General features: G+C 41.8%; 2 protein-coding genes across 2 annotated transcripts; one reads left to right on the plus strand and one right to left on the minus strand.

Moving 5' to 3' along the window:
- Nucleotides 1–6,732: 6,732 nt before the first annotated feature.
- LOC119650065 (glutactin-like) lies at nt 6,733–8,849 on the minus strand. The gene is made up of 6 exons (XM_038052563.1): nt 8,596–8,849; nt 8,292–8,444; nt 7,705–8,229; nt 7,503–7,653; nt 7,260–7,423; nt 6,733–7,197 (listed from the first exon to the last, which is right to left on the minus strand). The coding sequence occupies exons 1-6, from the start codon at nt 8,809–8,811 to the stop codon at nt 6,769–6,771; spliced, it is 1,638 nt and encodes a 545-aa protein (XP_037908491.1). The 5' UTR covers nt 8,812–8,849; the 3' UTR covers nt 6,733–6,768.
- A 5,100-nt stretch (nt 8,850–13,949) lies between these two features.
- LOC119649651 (glutactin-like) lies at nt 13,950–21,662 on the plus strand. Its single transcript, XM_038051906.1, has 7 exons — nt 13,950–14,192; nt 19,763–19,975; nt 20,034–20,360; nt 20,429–20,632; nt 20,747–20,900; nt 20,966–21,141; nt 21,203–21,662. Exons 1-7 carry the CDS (start codon nt 13,989–13,991, stop codon nt 21,638–21,640), a joined length of 1,716 nt encoding a protein of 571 aa, XP_037907834.1. The 5' UTR covers nt 13,950–13,988; the 3' UTR covers nt 21,641–21,662.
- Nucleotides 21,663–23,451: the final 1,789 nt, after the last annotated feature.

Here is a 23,451-nt window from a genome sequence, read left to right on the forward strand (position 1 = left end):
ACAATGGAAGACGGATACCAGTCGGCTCAGCTGTGAATGAGCACCTGAGTAAAATCAGGGTAGTAATCTCGGACGGGCGCAATGTTGACCACATTGCCTCCTATAGGGTCCTGTAATTCTGTAGTGAATCGTTATGGTCTTGAATGAAGTGCTCTAACACACGTCAAGGCCCTGATGCAATTGGATTGTTGCGCGACGATTATTATTATTTTTGATAATTACTCAGGACGTGAAGTATTGTGGGTTTAGCCAAATTAGGCGCTGCAAAATTCCTGGTGTGCACAGTCATAGAATTTTTCCGGGAGAGACGATTCGGACGATGGACCAAAGAGATATAAAACAACATGCGGGGTTCCACAAGAGGATCAGTCCACGGTCCCCTTTTGTGGGTAATAATGTATGATGGGATTTCAAAATTGCAACTTTCCAAAGGAGTGACAATCATTGGTTTCGCAGCGAAGGAAACAAACGTCATACATTCGCAACCAAAGCTTAAATGCCTAAGAGTCATAATTGATCAAAGACTAAAATTCAAGCACCACCTTAAGAATTTTAGTCTTCCGGGGCTACTACGTTGTTGGCAAGAATGTTACCAAATGTAAGTGGCCCTAGGCAAAGCCGTCGGCTCCTTATCTTGAGTGTTATCAGCCATCTTGCTTTATGCATCCCCAGTCTGGGCATCGTCATGAAAACTAGGAGCAAATAGAAGGAAAACCACAGCCCCATACCGATTGAGTGCATTGTGAACATCGTGCACTTACCGTACAACATCTGATGAAACAACATGTGTGATAGCAGGCATGGTCCCCTTCGACATCTTGGCGAACGAGGTCGACGCCTCTATGACTCTTCATATGCAATCGGCGAGTCCTGTACCTATCATCAGCAGTTAGTACGAAATGGAGCTATTTTGGAATAGCAAAAAAGATGCAATGATTCAGCTAAAGGACGCTGGACTCACAAGATTATCCCAGATGTCTGGTGAAGTTAGCCACAACCTAACTGAATTCCTAAGCGGACACGGAGGGTACTGTGCTTACCTTTATCGCTTGGGGCGGTACGACTCCCCGTATTGCCCGGCGTGTGTGATGATTCAGGCAGAAAATAATGATACCAGCCGCAGTTCATAACTGTTCTTGCCTCACGATGCAATACCGAAATGGCAGCACCGCGGGATAAGTGAAGAAGATGGAGGTGGTTTTAGTGAGTAAAAGTGCCACATAACCGTATGGTTGCAGCCAGCGGTAGGTTTTGAACTTCCGGTTAGAAAGGCAGTTTTTCACTTCCGAACGAGAGTCGGATCACGAAAGCAGTCCGTGTTGAGTTTTTCGTAAGGGATGACCTTTTTTGAGGTCAATGTCAATGCATCTCTTATTAGGCTCAATGTGCCACGATGTGATGAAAGCTCAAGATTGTGCATTTTAATTTTTCCATTTAGAAACAAATTAATCGACAGAAATAAGAATGATGATGATCTGAAAAAACAAATTGTTTAATAATTCAATATTCATCAAAAGTGCATCTATGCTACTGAATTCCGTGTAAATTCATCTGCATCTCTAAAAACTTCATTTGCATAAATTAGAATATTAAAGACTCGCCTCGATAGATTTTTTCATGAGTTTAAATTCAAAAGCAAATCGATGTTGTTAAAATACCTCAAATCCATTTGCTGGAGTTTCCCCAATCTATTTTGCTAACTCTTGATAAGGGTCGTTAACCGTACGGAAAGAATATGATGTATTTTATTTGCAATAAATAGAATAGATAATGTTGCTATCTGTTTGTTTTAGTGCCTGATGTATTGGGTCCAAGTTTAAACTCAGATTTCGTCAGTCGTGATTTTGAAGACGAACATACATCGGTCTATATGTATGTACCATCAATCAAATGCATTCTAAATGATAATAACCCAAAATGTCGTCAATACAAATGGAAACGAACCATATAACGACTATACGATAACTGCTTGTTATTGAGATATGTACATAATTAATCTTTTGGGGTCCTGTTTTAATTTGTAGGTAAACTTGTAAAATGCAATACAATAATGAGTTTTTTACCTTGAGATTCCGGAAAGGCAGCGGGAACAGCTACATCACCCACAGTTTTTCTGATATTAGCTCTAGCAAGTTGCTGAGATCATTCGGCTTTAACAAGCCACTTAGTACGTAGATCATTGCTAGTCTTCGCAGATGATCGGGGTACATAGTAGATGAAGATACTATACATAGATAAGCGTTTGCATTTCAACGATCATATTGAAATGGCGCCAGAGAAAACATGCAAAGCGTTCGTGTCCTAACAAAACGTGTAGTCTTAGCTAAACTCACCTGAAATCATCATCAGCAACGGCGCAAAACCCGGTATCCGGTGTAGGCCTCTCTTAGTAAGAAACGCAAGATATCCCGGTTGTGCGCCAATTTTATATCACTAAAAGCTGGACGACAGGTCCTGGCCGACGCATCGCTCCATGTCAAGCAGGATCTGCCATATCTTCTTTTCTGTCCCCCTGTGAATTGGGGCTTAAGAATATACTCAAACTCTTCCCTGCTTGTCGTCAGAGGTGAGTAAAAGAGGTAGACATTTGTGGGCCGGCAACCTGCAATTCTCGAAACTTTATTGCAACCGAAACGTCAATAATGCCTCCGATAGGGACTGACTTAATCATTAGACCTTTGACTATCGAAAACGGACTATGACTAGTTTCTGGAATGTGCGCACTCTCCTCGCCAACCGTAGCTAGGGTCCTCGGAAGGCTCGCTTTCTCTAACTTGAGCGGGAATTATAACTATTTAAACTGCGCCTTCTGGACCTAAATAAAGTAAGACGGTGGGAATCTGGAGAGTACTCCTCTCCCTTTTTGTCACACGAAGGACAACGTGCTTCTATACTCTGGAAAGCTAAGTGGTAGCAGACGCGACCTAGAATTCGAATTCAATTTCTGACAGACTTCTGACTGCAAAATTCCGGTCCAGGTTATGGGATAGTACAATTGCACAATGATATACACCCGGGGACTTCCGATATACCGTGACAAGAGAGAATTTACTATTGCGATGATCAGGGAAGCTGAAGATTCCGCTAAATGCACTGATTTCAGAAGTGTATACCGCATCACGAAAAAGCTTGTATGTGGTCGCAATTAAGAGAAGGATGTCAATGGTCCACTTCCATATGATGGGTAACTGAAGAGGTGGATTTAGATCTTCGCATCTGCACTTCATCGTTTTCGGGAAAGCTTTCAATAGTGTGAACAGTGAATGTATCTGGAGTGCTCTTCGTAGGAAGGGTATTCCAGAGAAACTAATAGCTATTATCAGAGCGGCATATGATGGCACAAAATGTCACGTGTTGCGCCAAGTTAAAATCTCGAACGATTTTGAGGTCGAAAGCGGAGTCCGCCAGGGTTCTATGTTGTCCCCAATATTATTTCTTCTTATTATCGGTGACGTTCTTCATGCTGTCTTGTTCGGAGGATGACGAGGAACTCAATGGACTATAATATCTTTCCTCAAACACTCGACTATACTGATGACATCTGTTTCTTTTCCCATCGGGTCATGGACTTTGTTCAAATTTCTCAGGATTTGGAAAGAGAGACAAGTTGAGTTGGACACAACAAAACCAAGATTCTCAGTCAGACGGGTCATCGTATTTTCCCTATCTGCATTAATGGACAGAACATCGAAGGCGTCTATTTAGGAAGCGTTCTGGTAGTGTTCCTGCTGTGTTGTTATATGGGAATAACGATAATAATAGTGCAAAAATCCAATTGGATCAGGACCTTGAAGTGCGTTAGAGCACTTTATTCAAGACCGTAATGGTACGTTACTGGATTACACCACCCTATAGGAGGCAATGTGGTCAGCACTACGATCATTATATGGGAGTAGCACATAAGCCTGGCAACCGCACGTTATGTGATCGGAAGACGGAAGTGGCAGTAGAGAAGTCATACAGCAAGAGGAGAGGGGAGCTGAAGCGCATTTCAAATAACTGCGAACGATGGCGCGTTGGTGTGGCTGACGCGCTATACCTCACCAAGGAGTAAATGGCAACCATATATATATATGCTACACGTCATCGCTATGAGGTGGTTGGAAACTTGCTTTGCAGGAGTTTATAAAGTAGTCCATCCAATCAGACTTCATCGAAGCCTTTTTCCATGTCGATGTAACATGCTCCTACACATTTCCAATTATCGGCTTGCCAACCTATATATATATATATAGGACATTACTTTCGATAAGGGGTTGTACTGATCGTGGAAAAATTGCAAGAGATACTTCTTCGATGGTATGCTTATGTAATTCACGCGTAAGGAGAATTCACTTGCCAAGATTAAGTAAGTAGTAAGCTACCAAAAGGCCGACCGAAACAACGATGGCTTGATACGCAGGATGGTGATTTCAAGACCCCGCGACGAAAGAAATAAATAAATCTTACTTTTCATTGGCCTCGGAAGGGACTTCTGCTCGTACGGACCCCCAAAATTCAATATTGGCCGCATCTCGAAAATTTGCTTCTAGATAGTCTTGCGGGGAACATTAATAACAAGCTTTTCATCCACAATGATGAGCAGCGGAAGAAGTGAAAGGAACCGTCACGTTTCTGAATCGTATAACATCCAGTGAAGTTCCAAGTCTTGTGTATAATATGGCAAGCCAACGTAGTATATGGATACGGACATGCTGGAGAGGAGCAGAAAAGAGGAGAGGAGGAGAGCTAAAGCACAAGAGAGAAACTAAAACACCGGGAGCTTGAGAAAGTATACTGTCATCTTCGAAGTAGCCTTAAAACACACGGGAAGGTAAACGGAACTGCTAGAGGCAACTGTGCCTTGAGGCAAATACGAACCCGTGGGGCACTGGTTATAAGGTTGTAATGAACAAGGTTCTTGAGCAAAATTACCTCAAGAGACCTGCCCGCGACTCTTGTTCAAATTAATTGCAATTCTCTTTTCACTACATGAAGAAAGTCGACCCCAGCAATAGTTCAAGGACGTCTTCTCAATTCTTAGGGTGACCGAGATGGAACTATAAGAGATCTGTGGACGAATTCGGGATAATAAAGCGCTGGGATTAGAGGGTATTCCGAACGAATCCAGGAAGTTAGCTGCTTAAATCAGGTCCTCATTGTTTATGGGCATATTTGAATTGTGCATGGTGATAGGAGTGTTTCAGGTCCCGTAGAAAAGGCAGAGGTTGGTTCTGCTATCGAAGCGCCAAAAGACACCTGGCGCACCCTCCACATATCGCCATTTTTACATTTTTATATAACAGTGGGGGGCTTTGATGATCTCCTTTCACGGTCGATGTGATAGGGATGGTCGTGGATCAGGCTTGGGAAGCTGTTCCTAAGTGTTGCGCGCTGGTGATGCGAGATATCAGGAATGATTAGAGGCACCTTGCCCAACCCGTGCAACCCTATTCATTTACCTAAGATAATCGACAGTTATCTCTTGGGGATGCTTCTTTGGTATGAGACGGACGAAGGGCCCCTGCTATGGAACATAATCAATGATATAATGTTTTGCCTTCACGTCCAATGTTGATTAGTTCTGCAGACAACCTGGCGGCGGTGATAATTTTGAAGCGCTTCAGCTGTGAACTTGGAGCATCTTATGTTCCAATATTCGAGATTCCCAAACGAATGAGGTAGCTTAAACGACACTTTCAACGTAGTTATCGAACTTCATAATCTTGTGGCGGAAATGGTGAAGTCGAAATCAGATTGGAGCGTGAATCGCAACAATAACCGCGATACAACAAAAAAGCTGCAGGAACTGGGTTAAGCCCGGAAGGCACGCCGGACATGTGATTTAATCGTGCTGGTGTAGACTGAATCGCTTCCCACGAAGGAATACGTCACGAGGTATTTACTTTTTCGCATTTTGGACAAAATAGATGCAGATTTTGGACAAAGGTAAATCTAGCGTTGTTAAAGCAAGGGGTTGTAGACAACATCCTCGGCGGTAACAGTGCTATCAAAATGTGCAAATTGATCCATCTGTTTACTGATACTGAGAGGAACATTAAGATGACCCGTCAGACTAAGATTTTTCTTCAGTCCGATTCACCTTAACTCCTTCCCCAGATCCGGAGAAGAGAGCAAGTAAATGTCAGGAACGTAGTGGAGGTTTTTGTGGAAAGATGTCATGGTTGGTTGAAATCTTCATGTTATTCTGCTGAGCCATTGTAGAGACTGTCACCGATAGCAGAATATTATCGGTGGTGAAATACAACTTTTTTGAATTCCGCTTTGGTTTTTAAACTCTTCTAAAAGTGTATCGCAATGCAGCACGTGATATTGTGCGCTGTCGTATATAGCCCTGATGACAGATTAATTTCTCAATAATGCTCCATTCTGTTCGAAGCACTCCAGATACGTTCCCTCACTGTCAAATGCTCTCTCTCTACACTAACCATTCGACAATGATCTGTAAAGTGTTGATGGTGTCAGTCGTCTAAAGCCGACACTAACCTGCTCTCTGTCATTTAATCCTTCTAGGTCTAAGATTATTTTAGCTTAAAAGTAAAAATTGCTCCTGAATAATCAATAAACTATGAGAGAAATCTAGTAGCCGAAAATTGAAATGTTGAATAAAATGAAGAAACCACCATAGAATCTTTTACTACCTCAAAATTTAGATCGCTGATTCGAGGCTAATAATCGAGTGCTCGGTGTGACCTCTCTTTAGATAGTCTAAACTTAGTAAAAATATTTATATTTTATAAACGATTTTAAACAATCAGTCAATCTTTATTAATCCAAAGTAAATCCTTGCCGTGTATCTAAAACAGATGTAAAGAATTCGTCAGGGTAGTAAAAACCAACTTCAGGCACGGTATCCAATTTCATATAAGGTCCAACTTTTCCCTTAATCATTGGACTCCACTTTCCAATTATCAGAGGTGAATCAGGAACGCCGTCGCAAGCGAATGATGTCCACAAGTCAACCATTATCTTCGCCATATGACTGTCGTCTTTACTCAATGAACCAGCTCCCGGACGGAATGGGAACAAGTAAAGATTATCATCGGTTAGGGAGACATCAGCTACGTCTTCATCTATGCTCTTTTGTAAACGGTTGAATTGGCCGAGATAGTTAAAGGCGTACAAGTACGAATTCTCCTTGTTAGAGTTGTAGACTAGTGCCGTGCTCGTTGACTCTTTTACGTCGAGGCTGTGCAACTGCAAAGTAAATTTTGCTAGTTATTTGTAAGCTGGTCTGACGAACTTTGTAGAAGACTCACATCGACCACTCCCGGCCAAATTGCAGTCAACATTGTTCTTGAGAAGACTTTACTGGGGAATTCCTTTGACATTATGGCACGCTGTTGGTCATTCTTGGCGCACTTTTGAAGCGATTTCTCGAATTCTTCAATGAAGTTGTGGTAGATTTTTTCCGTGTTGTCAACTATAATCCAATAAAAATAAGTCAAGGATTTTCCTTTGTTGAAAGACACACTTTTTTGAATAGAGTGGAATTTACTTACGTTGTCCTGTTCCCATAGCTGCGTGTTTCACTACTCCGCCCATTGCTGGATATGGATAAAAGGTTCCTTTTTCCAAGAGTACTCTAGGTTCGTCAGGTAAAACTTTAACTGGCCCACCAATACTGAACCAAGGTATGTTGCCATGTTCTCGCTACGATTAATCCATATTTATAAGCCAAACAGGTGTGACTAACAGACTTACCTTCATATCTCGATAGGCGTACAATATAGATGCTACTTCACATGTTTTCAGACATTTAGTTACCGCAGCTATATCCTCGTAATCTTTACAGCCTATGTGTTTCCCCATTTCTTTGACATACTTAGCTGGGTCTCGTGTAGTCAAACCAGACATAAGGGCTGAGCCTGATTGGTAGATGACTCGCTGAAATAGAGCATCCTTTTCTACGAACGGAGTCATAGTAAGTATATGGACCAAAGCTGCATTTTTATATTGTCCAAACAAAGTGACTCTCTTCTCGTCTCCACCAAAATATTTGATCATTTTATTTATAAATTGTAGAGCTAGGATAACATCCATGACACCAACATTCCCAGGCATCTCATCGCCTAACGTCGATAAGAAACCAAACGGACCTCCTCGGTACTGAACACTGACTAAGACGATGTCTTTTTCAAGTAAATAATCTGGTTCAGCGTCTTCATTTTCGGTATCGTCAAGATCATACCCAGCTAAATAGACCATAACGGGAAGCGAAGCTGAGCGCTATAATGTGGAGGGCATAAGGTAAATCAATGCGTAATGTCGGGGATCAATGTTGTACTTACATTTGGGGTTGAAATGGTTAAATGAAGACAATCTTCGTAGTCAACTAGGTCTCCATAAGATAGGATGTCGTCCAGGTTCTTCAATGAGGGGCAAGGCACATCGCTTGTGTACGCATTGTAGGTTTCGTCGAATGGCTCTGGTGGTTTTGGAGGCTGAATAATATTTTCCATTAAAATATTTCATATAAATTTATAAATATGCAAAATTGTTTTATGCTTGTTAAATCTTTTCACTCCAATATCTATCCGCTGGAAGATACGGATATCTAGTGTACAAACAATAGAAACGTAAAGCACAACAAACCAGAAATCGTCCTTCATACGATGTGGATCCGTATGGAATATCTATGAATTTCTGATATTTTCGGTTGGTCCACGCTGTGTGTCCGTAAGTTCCTTCAGCTGTTCCCATTTCGCCAATTTTAACAACAGGATGCAAGTTTTTCTTCTCACCCGCAGCTCCATTGAGACTTAGCACAGCAAGGGCTGCAAGGAGATCAAATCCGGCTGATGTCTTCATCTTGCCTTTCTGTTGGTTACTAATTACTTCAAGCTAACACAAGCGACGTGGAAAGCTCGGATTTCTAAGAGATTAGAAAATTTGAAAATGTGGTCAAGACCCTCCCTATTAATTTGTATTCCAATCGGGAAGTTTGTTGTGGTTGAGAGTTATCACACGCTATCAAGAAATGGCTGACCTTTTGTACAGAAGGCTTCATGATGCATTTAAAAATAAATTTTCAACAATAATTTTGCGTTATGTAATGGATAAAGGTGAGATGAAGTCATTTTACAGGGTGACGTTGGATTTTGTGCAGTTTCAATTTTAGTAGGTTTAATTATTTTCGGCTCAAGGATAGAAATTTGAGGGCTAGCAACCAGCAAATTTTGAAACTTTCTTGGTAACGAAACGTCAACCTCGCGTTGGATAGGGGCTGACCTCAAACCGAAGATTTTCATCTATCGAAAACGAACTATGATTGGTTTCTGGATTGTGTCAGGCTCCTTGACAACGGTAGCGAGTGTTCTCTGAACCGCTTTCTCCAACTCAAGTGGGAACTCCAAAGATATAAGCTCAACATTCTGGGCCTAAGCGTAAGTGAGGTGGTAGGGCTCTGAAGAGTACTTCTCTCTCTCTTACGCACTAATGTCAACATGTTTTTGTACTCTGGAAGCCAAGTGATATCAAACGCGAATCCGATGTCGGGTGGATTCTGATGGCTACCAGAAGGCGCGCTCCCTTCACCTGGGGGGCTGTTTCTGACAGACTTCTAACTGCAAGATTCAGGCTAAGGAGCATCACAATTGTACAATGCTATGCTCCAATGGAGACTGCCAATGTTAGTGGAGGATGCTTTCGACGATGTTGGAGGAAGCTTCCTGAAAGTGACATTACAGTCGTCATGGGTGATCTGAATGGCAAGATGGGCTCTGACAACACCTTGCTTGCACATGTAATGGGGAAGCACGGTTTTAGCGACCGTAACAATAATGGTGGGAAGTTTGTGGATTTCTGCAATTTCCGCAGCACCATAAGTTTTTAGTATGACAATTGGAGGGCATGCTCTCTGCCGTTGCAATGACAATAGCTAAAATAATCCTGGAACCCATCGAAGGAAATCTGGAAAGCTTGATCGACAGAGGCCAGGTCGGTTTCCGCTCCGCATCCTTCTGCATTGGATCATTTTGGAACCGTGGCTAGTGGTGTAGATATTCTCTTCACCTACTCTTCATCAATTTCGAGAAAGCTTTCGATAACGTGAACACGGAGTATATCTGGAGTGCTCTGTGCAGGAGAGGCATACCGGAGAAACTAATAGCTATTATCAGAACGATATATAATGGCGCAAAATGTCACGTGTTGCGCTAAGGTGAAATCGTGGGGGAATTTGAGGTCCAAGGCGGAATCCGCTAAGGTTACATCTTGTCACCAATATTATTTTTTCTTGTGATCGGTAAAATTCTTGTTGCTGCTCTGTCCAAAGGAAATGAAATAATTCAGTGAACTACGACATCTCTCGTCAAACACCTCGACTACACTGATACCATCTGTTTGCTTTCCCACCGGGTCATGGACCTTGACCGAATGGTTCTGGATTTGAAAAGAGCGGCAAGTAGATTCGGACCAAAATAAACACCAACAAAACCAAAGTTATCAGTCTGACGGCTCATCACACTCTCCCCATCTGCATTAGTGGACAGAGCATCGAAGGCGTTGATTAATTTTTATACCTAGGAAATATGATTTCTACTGACCGTAGCACGAAACTTAATGTTTCCCGACGCATTAACAGCACTAGATCTTTCCTCGCTGTCTTGCGAAAAATCTGAATATGCAGTTATCTCAACACCAGGATCAAGTTGAGATGCTAGTATTCTTTGTGTGATGCTATATGGGAGTAACACAAGTGAAGTGACCCCCATTGTTCTTCATATAATTCCTAGGGTGAAACGTGGATTGGTACACGCGGTGGAACGTTAGACAGAAGGATGAAGGTGAGTCTCATATGCCTAAAAACGGGAGAAATTGTACGAATTGGTACTCCAGGTTAGGGGTTGGATAGAGCTGATAACTCCACAAAAACCAAAGTTACGGAGCCACGAAAGGAGGTTTGGACTGGCAGACGAGGGCGGCAACGAAAACGGACTAAGGATTTGGCATTTTCTCACGGAGTGTACGCTCCTGTAAAGATCGAATGCTGCCTGGCAGCTAGCCTATACCCTGTTTCAATATAAGGCTGATGTAAGAGTGTTAAAATAGATGCGTTGGACAAGGACCGGTTTCTTTACACTATTTTATTATGTTGTAGTGACTATCCTGTAAACCATGTTATCGGTGTAGGTCAGTCAGCCAACAAATGAATAGAAATAGAAAGAAAAATCACTAACGGTTTCATTCAGGGCAAAAGCAACTCAGCAACTCGCGCCAGATCCATCTATTGCCAGTCATGCTGCTCCCGGAGCAAAAGTGAAGCAGTGCCTGATGGCTTGCCTCTGCAGTGCACGAAATCGTTAGTCATATTTCTTTCTATTTTTTGAATATTTGGGGGCTATGCAAAAAAAGGGGTGTCCATGGACCAAAATAATGAGAGTAGTGCTCTCTGTCTGGTCTGATCCTACATCAAGTAGGACTAAGGACCTCCTCATATCCCAAGCAGCTTTCACTGGTCAAATTTCCTTATTTACGTTCATGACTAAGAGACTGCAGAGTTGAGGAATGATATTGAAGCCACCTACAGCTCTTCGAAGGACGGATAAGGGAAAAATGGATGCCACAATAACCGCAGCCAACAGAGTTTCTGGAAATGGAGTATCAACAAATGATCTTCACAACCAGCTGAAGTACGTTATCATTGATCAAAAATCTACTTGGCACTAGTCGCAAAAAGGGTCAGAATGACTGATTCAATGACCAATGTAAGCTAGCAATAGAATGGAAGAAAGCTGCATACCGGGAAATGCTGCACTTTCAAAGAACGTGGGAATGTACAGAGACCTTTCATAAACTCCTCCGAGTGAGAAAGCAGCTTCACAAACAGAAAGCTTGGGAGAATCAACAGATCTATGAACTCGAGAAGTACTAGAAGCAATCGCACCAGGCGCAGCAGTTTTAAAGACAAGTTAGCAGGATGAAGCCATATACGCATATTGGAGCCTTGACGAACTGTTCAACAACCAAAATATCGGCGAGTTGAAAGTCCCGCTAACTAAAGACGACCAGGCATAGAAGAAAATTCTGTGACATTCATCGACTTAAATACCATACATCGTCAGGAGCCGATGGAATTACAGCCGAATTGGTTAAATATGGGGGCCACCAATTATACCAAGTGGTTCATCAACTGATAGTCAAGGTGTGGATTAGCGAATCAAAAAAAGGGGGATATCACACAGTGCAACAATTATAAAGAATCACAATCATTCTGAGTACAATCTATAAGATACTTTCCTCTATGTTACTAGGCCGGGTAGCCTTATATGCTCTCCCAAACAGTCTATACCAAAGTGGCATCACTCCACGAAATTGGCAGCAGATCAGATTTTCTCTCTACGGCTGGCGATGGAAAAGCTGTTGGAATATAACCATCAGTTGCACCATCTTTTCATCGACTTTAAGGCCGTCACAACTGTGCATTAGTAATAAGAGCCTTTTGAGTACCGACTTTTTTAAAATTTCTTCTCCAAGTTCCTCTAACTTAAGTCGTGCCTTCGGTGCAAACTTCTGCTTTAGATGCATCCTTGCACTATATATATACATATTAGATCTTATATTTTCGGAGACGCACTGCAGCATTCCCCACAAACGAGTTTTTGACGTGGATGAAAAAATGTCAGTGTTACCTCGGCCGGTTTATAACTGTATTTGCACCAATGACTCAGCGTCTACCTCAAAAATGTTTCGTTCAATTGAGTTTCAGTAGCAACTAGCAGCATCTTTCGTCACCCGTCGACGATATCAATGATCTACATGCGTCAGTAGCTGATTTCTGTTTCACTTTCAAATAAATTTGGGGAAGCTATGTCTTCGTGATGGCCACCCCCTTAAAAAGTGATGGCCTTTCAAAGTGGATTTTTGTTATGTCATCATGGCAATGTTTGATTTTCAACCAAGCATTAAGGAAAAAGGGTGGAGGGGATATGCAAGAGGAAGGAGACGAACCCCTCTCCGATCCCTTTAAAAAATTGCTGAAGCCATCCCCGCTAAAAAAGTTATGGCGTCCTAAATTGAGGCTATTTTTATATTAAAAGTATAGGGTTTAACTTTGAACCCCATCCCCCCACGGCAGGAAGGAGAGGATGAACGGAGGAGCGGAAGATCTTCCCTCTCAAAGCCCGTTGAAAAATCGCAAGGTCGCCTTCCCTCAAAAAGTAATGGTGCTTCAAAAGAAGTTCTAGTTTGATTTGTCTGGAGCACCCCCGTAGAGAGGCATAGAAAAGAGGGTACGCAGGAAAAAGGGCCCACCTTTCCAACATCGATGAAGAATTGTCCCAGCTTTGTCCCATTTCCTCTACTGAGGTGTTCATCGCAGTTCTGGGGTGATCGCCTGACGGAGCAAAATGCTATGGAACATTAGCATGTGACAGGTCCAAATATTCTGAAAACTGATTGACATTTTTATGGTAGACTCAATTTCGGCGTCTGTAAATAATTTTGTTGAGGCTTCTTAGTCGCCTTATAGAAATTTGAAAAAAAAAGTGTTTTGCTTTTGAAAGATGACTCCCGGCTTAGTTATCGCTGGGTGATAGATTTTGCGTCAGACATACATATTTAATATGATAACAATCGGGAAAAGGTTAGTAAGATAACAAACGGCAAATTGTACTTGGTTATGGTTTGTTTATTACACAAAGTGAGCTTCCAGCATCATCTGTCTCGTCTAGACTCCATGCAGTCTTACGCAGTTGTTTACAAGACAATTAATTGATTATAAAATCATTGTTGTTAGTTTATTCAGTATCAGTTTGTTCCCAAATATGCTACCAATTCATATAATTACCAAGAAAAATAAAAATTAGGTACAGATTATAACAAATTGCATATGGTGGTGATAACACCTTGACCTATCTAATGACTTCTTGACTTTGAAAGTATAAACGCTGAATTTTGATAAATGTTGCCGCATAGACACAGAGGTTTCTTCATAATATGAATCTAATGATTTCAATCAGTTTAATCCCGTCAACGGTTTCGGCAAGATGGTTAAACTAAGTTGGTTGCTTGTTGTTACAGTTGTGGTTTGCTACGGAGGGGTGTCAGAGGCCCGAAAGAAGAACCTCCCAAAGGTCGATGTTACCGGCTATGGAACGGTCCAAGGTGTAATCAAAACAACTACCTGGTCAGAGAGGAAGTATCTGAAATTCAAAAATATCAAATATGCAGCTAGCCCTGAACGATTCAAGGTAGGTTTAACTATATATTTGATTTTCTGGCATCCAAACAATGAAGTATTTCAGTGATTACGGCTGAAAAGTGGAAAACCAACCAGCATTCGTTTGGTTCGCCAACAGTTTTTAAACGAAATTAACAGTTTACAAGACTGTTTTACCGTACCTACCCACTACCCATTCTAAATAGATATTGTGAAGTAAAAACAATGCACAACTGCAATTCTACTGGGTTGTGAGCGTCCCAATCTACCCTTGCACCAGTTCTAATATCGCATAGCGCGCAATCGTTAGACCTACTATTTTGATGTTCTCATAAGTCGTTTCAGCTATGATATTCGCTCACAGGTGGATGCCACGCCCTTCTGTGAAAAGTTCTCGGGATTGGTTAATACTGGAGCAACGGTAAGCTCTTTGGCTTTGACCTCAATGAAGCAGACTGGACTAATCACTCGACTGTAGGCAGAGTTTTTGCTGACATTACGCTGGATGATCGGACCGAATCGATCAAGAAACGTATATCAGCGAACATCATTTGACGAAATATCACGCTCGATGCTATCTTTGAGAGTTTTCAACCTTCAAAGAATAAATCTATCAAGCAAAGACACTTCATAGTCTCTCCTGTGATGGCGAAGTTTGTCTGTGCGGAGACTGATCAGATGCTGGTTTTAGGAGTTACCAAAAAGTCTGGTCTTTGAGGGTCACCTGTATAGCTGAATCCGTCAAAGTGTCCCTTTGTTTTGATGTGCCCAAAGTAAATAGTGTTATTGTGAAGGACGCAAATTCGTCGCCTTCCCATAGAAGAAATTTTGAAAAGTCTCCCGAAGACTAGATTCATTACGAGTAGAAGACCTGAAAAATGCCAAACAATAGCAAACTCCACTAGATGGGGCGTCTAAAGATAAAATTACCTTCAAATAATGCAACTTGAGGCATCAGGTTTTTATCCAACTAAATGACTTACCGGTGAATACAGATACTTTCGATCAGTATTTAATAACACATATCCATAAAAAAGTTTGTCACGAGGGGACTTTACTATTTGATTATTTTATTTTGATTTTTTTAATATTTGACATGACCGATCAGCAGCACTTGCATATGCCCTAGCAAAATGCTCGTATGAGAAACAAACAAATCTCTAATGCGATAGATGACCATTTTAATATACACTTCCGTATGTTGCTAGCTTGTGCGCTATCTACAGTGTTAGTTGAAGGGTTGGCGTCATATGCCGCCATATACCTTCCTTTGGCTGACAATATAGGCCCCGTGTAAGTTGCAATTTATATTGCCCTACTAAGAAAGACCAGTAACTTAGGAATATCGTCGTCTAGGTCCATGCATTGAATGATGCTCCCGTGCTTTTGAACACGTACCGCGGTACTTACCCTAGGTAACTTTCTTACTGCGAAGGTCTTTATCCTTACTCTAACAATTTTTTCAACCTTTACGGGAGATCTTTTTATTGACTCTTTTGGATCTTCCTGGCTCTTCTCCTCAACCTCTGTCAGATCGCTTTCTTCATAAGATGAGTGAGATATAAATGTCTTGGTGTGAACCCTCATCTTTTGGTTCTTTTCCTTAACCTTTTCTGTCTCAACTCTAGATCAACCGTAATGTTCTTTTTGCTTGCCACTCCCACTTTTGGCACTACGCTTCCACCAACTGAAGTTTTATCCTCCTTCTGAGAGTTGAATACCTGGATATTGGTTTTTCTTTTCATCGCACCTTTCCTTTTTATTTGCACACACATAGGCTGAGTACTGAGAGATGTCACCTGAGTTGGCTCCATTACTCTCTCTGTTCCAGAGTAATCTTATAACCTACCTTCTTATATTTTGAGTATACTCAAGGCTCTCCAATGAAATATATTTCTCACGGCTTTTAAGATCCCGTCGTTCAAACATCTGCTCCCACCCCGTTTAAACATCTGGAGCAATAGATGTAATGGGAGCTAAACTGCTCAGGATCGTGACACTGCAGGCGGGGGGTATTGTTAACCGCAAACCTATTTGTTCACTCCCAAAACCGTCCATGCTAGAGTCCACATTTGAGCTTTCACTCTTCCTTCTCAATTTTTTTTTGAATTCTAGAGTCTTTCCTAATCCATTTTGAGAGATGGAAAATACCTTACCTTCCATCATAATCATCATCAACAGTGCAACAATCGATATCCGTTTCAGGTAGTAAGGAACTGCAGAGATCCCGGTTTTGCACCGTCTGGTGGCCGACGACTTCATCCCGTCTGAGTCAAGGTCTGCCACGCCTTCTTTTTCTATCATAGATACTATCCTTTTAAGCTTTTCTGGGTGGGTCGTCTTCATCCATACGGATTAGATGACACACTCACATCACCCTATTAAGCCGAATTTTGTCCACAACCAGACAGTTGTGGTATCGAAAAATATTTCATCGTTATATAGGCTACGGAATTGTCCATCCACTTTTGCGTCATCATCATCAATGGCGCAATAACCCGTATCCGGTTTAAGGGTACCTTTATAAGCCGTAACTTATTGGGCCGGATTTTATTCACAACCTGACGGTTATGGTATCGCTCATAGATTTAATTGTGATATCGACTACGTAATCGCCCATCCTTTTGTAGGGGGCAAAAAATTCTTCGGAGGATTCTTCTCTCGAACGCGGCCAAGAAGAACCCAGATCTCCGAGAAATACATGAGAACTGGCAAGATGATTCTCTTGTATAGTAAGAGATTTGACCCTATGATGAGACGTTCGGAGTCACACAGTGTTTGTGAATTGAAATACGCTCTGTTGGCAGCCAACAACCATGCGCGGATTTCCTCTTCATAGCTTTTTCTCCGGTAATTTTTGATCCTAGGTAGGGGAAGTAATCATCCCTCTCAAAGTTTTAGTCTCCTATCTTTTTTGTTATCATTTGACCAGTGCCATTTGATGCTGTTGCTTCTTTGGGTTTTGGTGCTGACACTGCCACCAGGTATTTCGTCTTGCTTTTATTAATGTGCTGCCTTTTGCAATCACCATTCATCTTTGCAGTGTCAGGTCAAAAAGGAAGCATGATAGGGCATCCACTTGTCTTAAACCATCGTTGTTGTTGAATGATTTCGAGAGTGATTCTACTGCTTTTATCTGGACCCGCAAATTGATCGGAATCTGACTAGTCAGTCTTATTTATATGGTCGGGATTGAAATAGTTTTTCCATCATTGAGTAAAAATTATCTGTTACTGATTTGCCTGGAGGGAAGCATCTCCAGGTCCATACCAAGGACCGATAATGTTCTGGTCCTATGGGGCTATCCGACCTACCAAGATAGCGGAGAATGTCTTACAGGTGCTACTCAGCAACGCAATACCACCATAACATTGTACTGCCGGATGCGTGTTCTTTGACAGTGCATTATTGTCAGGTATACAGCATTCATCGTCGAAACAGCCTTTCCAACTTTTTTGTCACTGGGGCAAGTATGCTTATGGTCATACCAACCAGTCCTTCAGGTGGTTGCGAAGATGATTTCATGATGTTTTATCTGCAAGACCTCTGCGGTTATTGCAGCATCCATCTCCATAGGTATTACAGAGGGCTTTGTTGTAAATGGCTGTAGTATTCACTCTCAGCTGGTTGCCAGAGGGAATTCTGGGCGGTGTTGTAATTCGTGCCCGGAGCGCCATGCCAACGGAATAATTATTCAAGTCTATGTTGGTCTCCCTAAATGTTTTGGCATTTATCAAGGATGAGAACTGACGGCGTTCGACTAACACGTAGTCAATTTAGTTGAAAGTGGTCTCACTTAGAGAGGGCCATGTGTGTTTGTTAGCCATTCATTCATTTCGTCAAATTGTAAACGAATCTTAAGTTATGTCGCTTAAAGTTATCGTTCAATCTGCGAAACTCGATGAAGAAACCACGATTCAAGAAGACACAGGAGGGCAACTCCAGCGGAAAAAGGGGACGGCATTTCATTGTGCATTTTTCGGGTAGGGACGAGGTGAGTAAGTCATTTTTGGTGTGTCGGTGTGAGGAAGACACCTAGATGGGTTCCTTGTGAGGTGTGTGTTTTTTCACTTCATCCCAGGAGGAAACGGATGCATCCAAAAGATTCACCTTGGATGCGAAGAACGGCAATAAACCCTAGATGAGTGGCAACTCTCCTGGCAAAATGAAACTGGAGGCAGATGGACTGCGCCAATCATCGGCAGGTGCGTGGCTGGATCGGAAGGATGGTGAGACTAACTATTTTCTTACCCAGTTCTTAAGTGGAGCTTTTCAGTCTTACCTGCCCAATATTGAAAAGACACTATCTCCGGATTGTGTGTTTTGCAATGGAGTTATGGACGATGCCCAGTGTACCTTTTTTCTTGTGGAAAGTGCTCTATTTAAACACGGGCGATCTCTCTCCCGACAACATTTCCGAGGAAATGTTGAGGAGCGCTGACAGCTGGAGCCGTGGTGCGCATTACGTTCGAATTCTTTTCGTTGCAAAGAAGATAGAGCTCGACCGGCAGAGGGGTCGGATGGCACAAGGTTCCTTGAACTGACAATTCACTTCATCCTCTCCCCTCCCGTTGGTGAAAGGAATTTCCTGATTTGAAGGCTCCGCAAAGTGGGAGAGTTAGAAGAAGAGAAGTAATGTGACAAACGGTTCCAGGCTAGCCCTCTGATGATGGGCAGGTGTATAATTGGTAGTCCGACGACGTACCGCTGCGAGAGTCCAATACTCTGTGCGTAAATGCATTCACCTACTCCACCCCCCAAAAAAGGAAAAAAGGAAGCTCTGCCTTTAGTTCTCGCTGGTAGGTGGGAAGCCAAGCTGTGCCATGTCTATTGTTATAGCAGATGCTGCCTCATGGTTGCAGCAACTTGCAGCGATGGGCATGCATATGCACTGCATAACATATTCGTCACTAACACCAGCCCTTGTGCGCGTAATTTTGTTCGCTCAACTCCTGTCACGATCGAAAATGTGCAAGACTGTTCCGTCTTCATAAAATTTCAAAGAATGTGCTGGGAATTGAATCTCCTGTGTATAGTATTCTTGATCCGAGTGTTAACTAAGCATTTTCTTTGTGCTATGCTGATGCATAAACAATCTACCATTTACAAGATGGACTTTTTTCGTACTTTTCGAGACCCAACAGCACTTTCAGCCTATGGTTCCTATTATATGCTAAGAGTACAATGTTTTCTTTAGCTATGATGGATCGTCAATTTTTACTTCTAGATTATGACTTAGCCGAGTTCAATATAATACTATTCAAATTGCAAACAAGCCAAAATTATTAAAAGCCAAGCAAAGCAAGGCAAACAAGTATCCCTCAGGTTTTTGCTGAGGATTGTGCCGACGACTCTCTAAACTTCTCTGAGATACGTACCGCTCTTAAATCCACCAGAAGCACGCTTACTCATGCCTTGCATATCTGAGTCTCTGGTTACCCTCTACTATTCTCCACTCCCTAGTGGTCATTATAGGGCGGTTTGATAAAGTTTCCTATCCTATCCTATGTCACCATCGATTTCAAGAAGAAACTTAAAGAAATCCTTTTTCTCACGGCAATTGAATTTCAGTTTTATTTTTCATTTTCTGAAAATATCTAGCCTTCAGTACCATTCGTTCCTGGAGCACCAAGTAATGACGCCCACATCACATCGTCAGAAGAGGAACGTGAAAAGGACGGTGTTGTGAATTGGTATAAATCTAAGAATCTATTCTGTCCATCACTCGAAACACTGCATGATTTCAATTTGGACGATATAGATGAGGATCCAGATATGGAGGATTGCCTTTTCCTATCTGTATCTACCCGAAACGTAAGTTGGACTTGCTTCTTAGTTTTGCAGTTTATTACATTTTGGTAGTATTTTACAGAGAACGGGTAATCAGCCAGTTATGGTATACTTGGCAGGATATGATGTTGTTCGGAAAGAAAGCGATCTTCGCGAAGCTGTTCCACATTATCTACTGGAAAAAGATGTTGTGTTGGTTGCAGTTCAATACCGAGTTGGGCCATTTGGCTTTCTTTCAACGATGACTGAGGATATGCCCGGGAATGTTGGTGTTCTTGACATAATTGAAGCACTTCGCTGGGTTCAGAAATATATAAAGTACTTTGGAGGCGATCCTACTAGGGTTACATTATTTGGCCAATATCATTCAGCTGCAATTATCAATGCTCTCACAATGAGTCCGTTATGTGTAAGTATGAAGTGTTTTCAAATTTAATTTGAAAAGTCGTTGCTAAATATTTTGGATGCCATTCATAGGAAAAGGAACCTCTTTTCTCCCAAGTCATCTACCAATCAGGGTCGGCGTTACTAGATGGCATTGCTACAGACAAGCCTATAGAATGCCTGAAGCAGATGGGAGTTTCCTTAAAATGTACATCAAGTGACGACCTGGCACAATTGGCGAAATGTTTAAAAGCAGCAAAGCCTCTTGACTTACTGAGGGCGTATTCAGAATATTTGGTGAGTCTCACGCAAACGAAGCAAGTAGACAATTTGAATAATTTACAGTTTTTCTAAGGATTGCATTGGAAATGTATCAACGATTAATGTGGATTTTTTCTTTAAAAAAATTAGGATGAAATGAAAGAATTCCCGTTCCTTACTGTCGGAGGTCCTAGTGGCGTTTTAACCGACTTCCCAAGCAAGTTACTCGAAAATGGAAATTTCAGAGGATATCCTACCATCGGAGGAAGCGTCAAACATCCTGGAGTATGCAATGCGATGAGAGGTAAGCATTGTACCGTATTTACCCTTAGCCCGCTGCTAATCCTTTCAATTTTCCTTGCTTTGCAGACGTGAATAGTACAACTTTCCGTACTGAGTACAAAACGAACTTGGATTCATTGAAAAAACTATTCGAATCGATCGGCACTAAAAATGAGGATCAAATCAAATACGTTGATGAGAAGTTCCCAAACAAAATTTTCTTCAACAATATTTTCAAAGCAGTTCTTCCTGCCATAATCGATGTAGGTATCATATTGATCACTATATATTTCGATCGAACATGTTTCTTTTTCCCGTCCTCAGATCAAAGGCCTCGACATTAAATATGCAACCAGCCATGCCCTCAAACACAATGCCGACAAAGGAGCACCATCGTTCTTATATGCTTTCAACTATTTCGGATTCTTCAGCCGTTTGGATTGTGCGAAGGAAGTTCTCAATGATGTATCCTTGGCGGATGATAGTATTTATCTATTCCCATATCCTGAGAAAGTTGAGAATCTTACATGGAAAGACATAAAAATGGCGAAGTTCATGGTTAATCTGTGGACGTCATTTGCTGCTACTGGAAGCCCTTCTGCTCCAGGACTACACAAGTGGCCAATTCTAGAGAAAGGAAATTTCGGACCCTATTTGGGTATTGACTTCATCTACAAAATGGGCTTCGATTATTCGCAGGAATACTTCGTAACTCTGAAAGATCAGATGAAATCTATTAATATTTATGATAACGATGTTTAAATATAGATGAAATGGAAAATGAGCGTGTTTGTTTAAAATCGTGCATCAAAAATCGCACTAAACGGTCATGATCCAAAAAATGGAACTCCAACTTCCTTTTCAAGTGTTGAATAAAGACTAGAAATCCACTAACACCATTTCAATATGGCCTCACCATGGGATATTACTTTCCAAGCTGGTCAGGAATCCCATGCACCCAATATAACTTAGGAAATCGTTACGAAATCCGTTATCATTCCTTTGGCATTTTTCGATGATGAGGAAAAGCTGCCCCGACTTTGGAATTTCTGAGATTGGTCTTTCAATATTTGATATGGAAGTTAATGCTGAGTGCAATTCTCCTTTGACCCTCGCAGACCTTATACAATAAAGTAAGGTGTACATATTTCATAAGGAGGACTATTGTCATATCTTAAATGCTGTAAATGTTGGCAAGAGTTGAGAATTGGCCACCACTATGAATTGAGATCTTCAAATTTTCATCAATCCATGACTTGGTGATATCACCGTCATACTTTGGGATGAGATAATATCCAGTAAAGAAATTTGCTGCATACAGAAGTGAGAGTGGGCAAGTCATACTATGGGAATGAAAATCCTAACTTAATCTATACCGTTCAATAGAACTCACTATTTCAGCATGGCCGAAGATTAAGTTGTCCTAGAGCTACGAATCATTCATAACCTTTAAACTCCTTCGCTAAAATTCATCCGGTTGAAAATTAAAGGGGAAGATGAGACATGAGACGACCCTATCATCTCTTTTTTCATTGAGGAAACTCCGAGCCGGGGAGAAATCCTTCCTTTCCACACCCTCCCCGTCAAGTATGCGAAAATGCGAGAAGTCTAGGAGCTAAACTGTTGCAATTTGCCTTGGTTTACCCGCGCCACATTATTTGCATTTCGAAGTTTGACTGGATGATTCGGGATTCTGAGGCTCCCGGAAGCAACTTGGACTTTCATTGTGATCATGAACGCTTTGAGAACGACCGCAGGTGAAGCCGTTCTAATCGCCAGAAAGTCTCGCTTCCACCAACCATCTTTTCCTTGTACTCTTCTCCTTATGACCATATTAGCCTGCGTATTTCTTCACCAAACGCAAGTCCATTTGTCATATCCTGTGTATATTTGCAATGCATTAGCCCCTCTCACTTGCACGAGGAATTCTTCGACAAATTACCGGATGTCCTAACAGCAGTTTTCCCATTCTTCCTTTTCATTGTATGGGGTAACTTACATCATCCTACACTCACATAGATAAACGTTCCCGGCCCTCTGCATTCCCCTAGAAACCCTTCCTTCTTAATCTTGCCTTATGCACCTTAATGAACATCTGCGTTGCACTTCAGTTCAATCTTACTACTTTAACCACACTCTTGACACAGTTGACTCCAACTTACCGATGTGTTGCTTTTCCCAATTTGGACTTGTGACGAATCCCTCGATTCCTTTGAAATTAAGATTTACGACTTATGGTTTCGTCCAGGGCAGAGGCAACTCATCAGACGCTGCCTCATATCTGCCCTGGGAGCAGCGTGATCGAAGTGGTTACAAGATGGTATTTGCTCCCTTTTATTAATTCAGAAACACGTCATGTGTATGAATTATAAAGAACACTAATCTGTTTCCTTGTTACGTCCCATCCACTTTTGTAATATGCACTTCCCTATATAGCGCCAGTCAGGCCACTGCGGAAATATATATTGTATTACAAAGAACCTAGAACTCTGAACGCGGAACTGGTAACGCCTGACCGCACTTTGTATGCGCCGGCTCTTACCTCTTCACTACTGATATTCATAAGAAGCTCC

Source organism: Hermetia illucens, chromosome 2, assembly GCF_905115235.1.
Source record: "Hermetia illucens chromosome 2, iHerIll2.2.curated.20191125, whole genome shotgun sequence".
NCBI lineage: Eukaryota > Metazoa > Arthropoda > Insecta > Diptera > Stratiomyidae > Hermetia > Hermetia illucens.

Bases quoted from the DNA above. Each gene is read 5' to 3' on its own strand.
- LOC119650065 (XM_038052563.1), bottom strand. From the start codon at position 8,811: ATGAAGACATCAGCCGGATTTGATCTCCTTGCAGCCCTTGCTGTGCTA. The intron at 7,654-7,704 runs GTAAGTCTGTTA...GATTAATCGTAG, and splicing joins ACGCCTATCGAGATATGAAG to CGAGAACATGGCAACATACC. The intron at 7,424-7,502 runs GTAAGTAAATTC...ATTGGATTATAG, and splicing joins AGCTATGGGAACAGGACAAC to TTGACAACACGGAAAAAATC.
- LOC119649651 (XM_038051906.1), top strand. From the start codon at position 13,989: ATGGTTAAACTAAGTTGGTTGCTTGTTGTTACAGTTGTGGTTTGCTAC. The intron at 20,361-20,428 runs GTAAGTATGAAG...TGCCATTCATAG, and splicing joins TCACAATGAGTCCGTTATGT to GAAAAGGAACCTCTTTTCTC. The intron at 20,901-20,965 runs GTAAGCATTGTA...CTTGCTTTGCAG, and splicing joins AGTATGCAATGCGATGAGAG to ACGTGAATAGTACAACTTTC.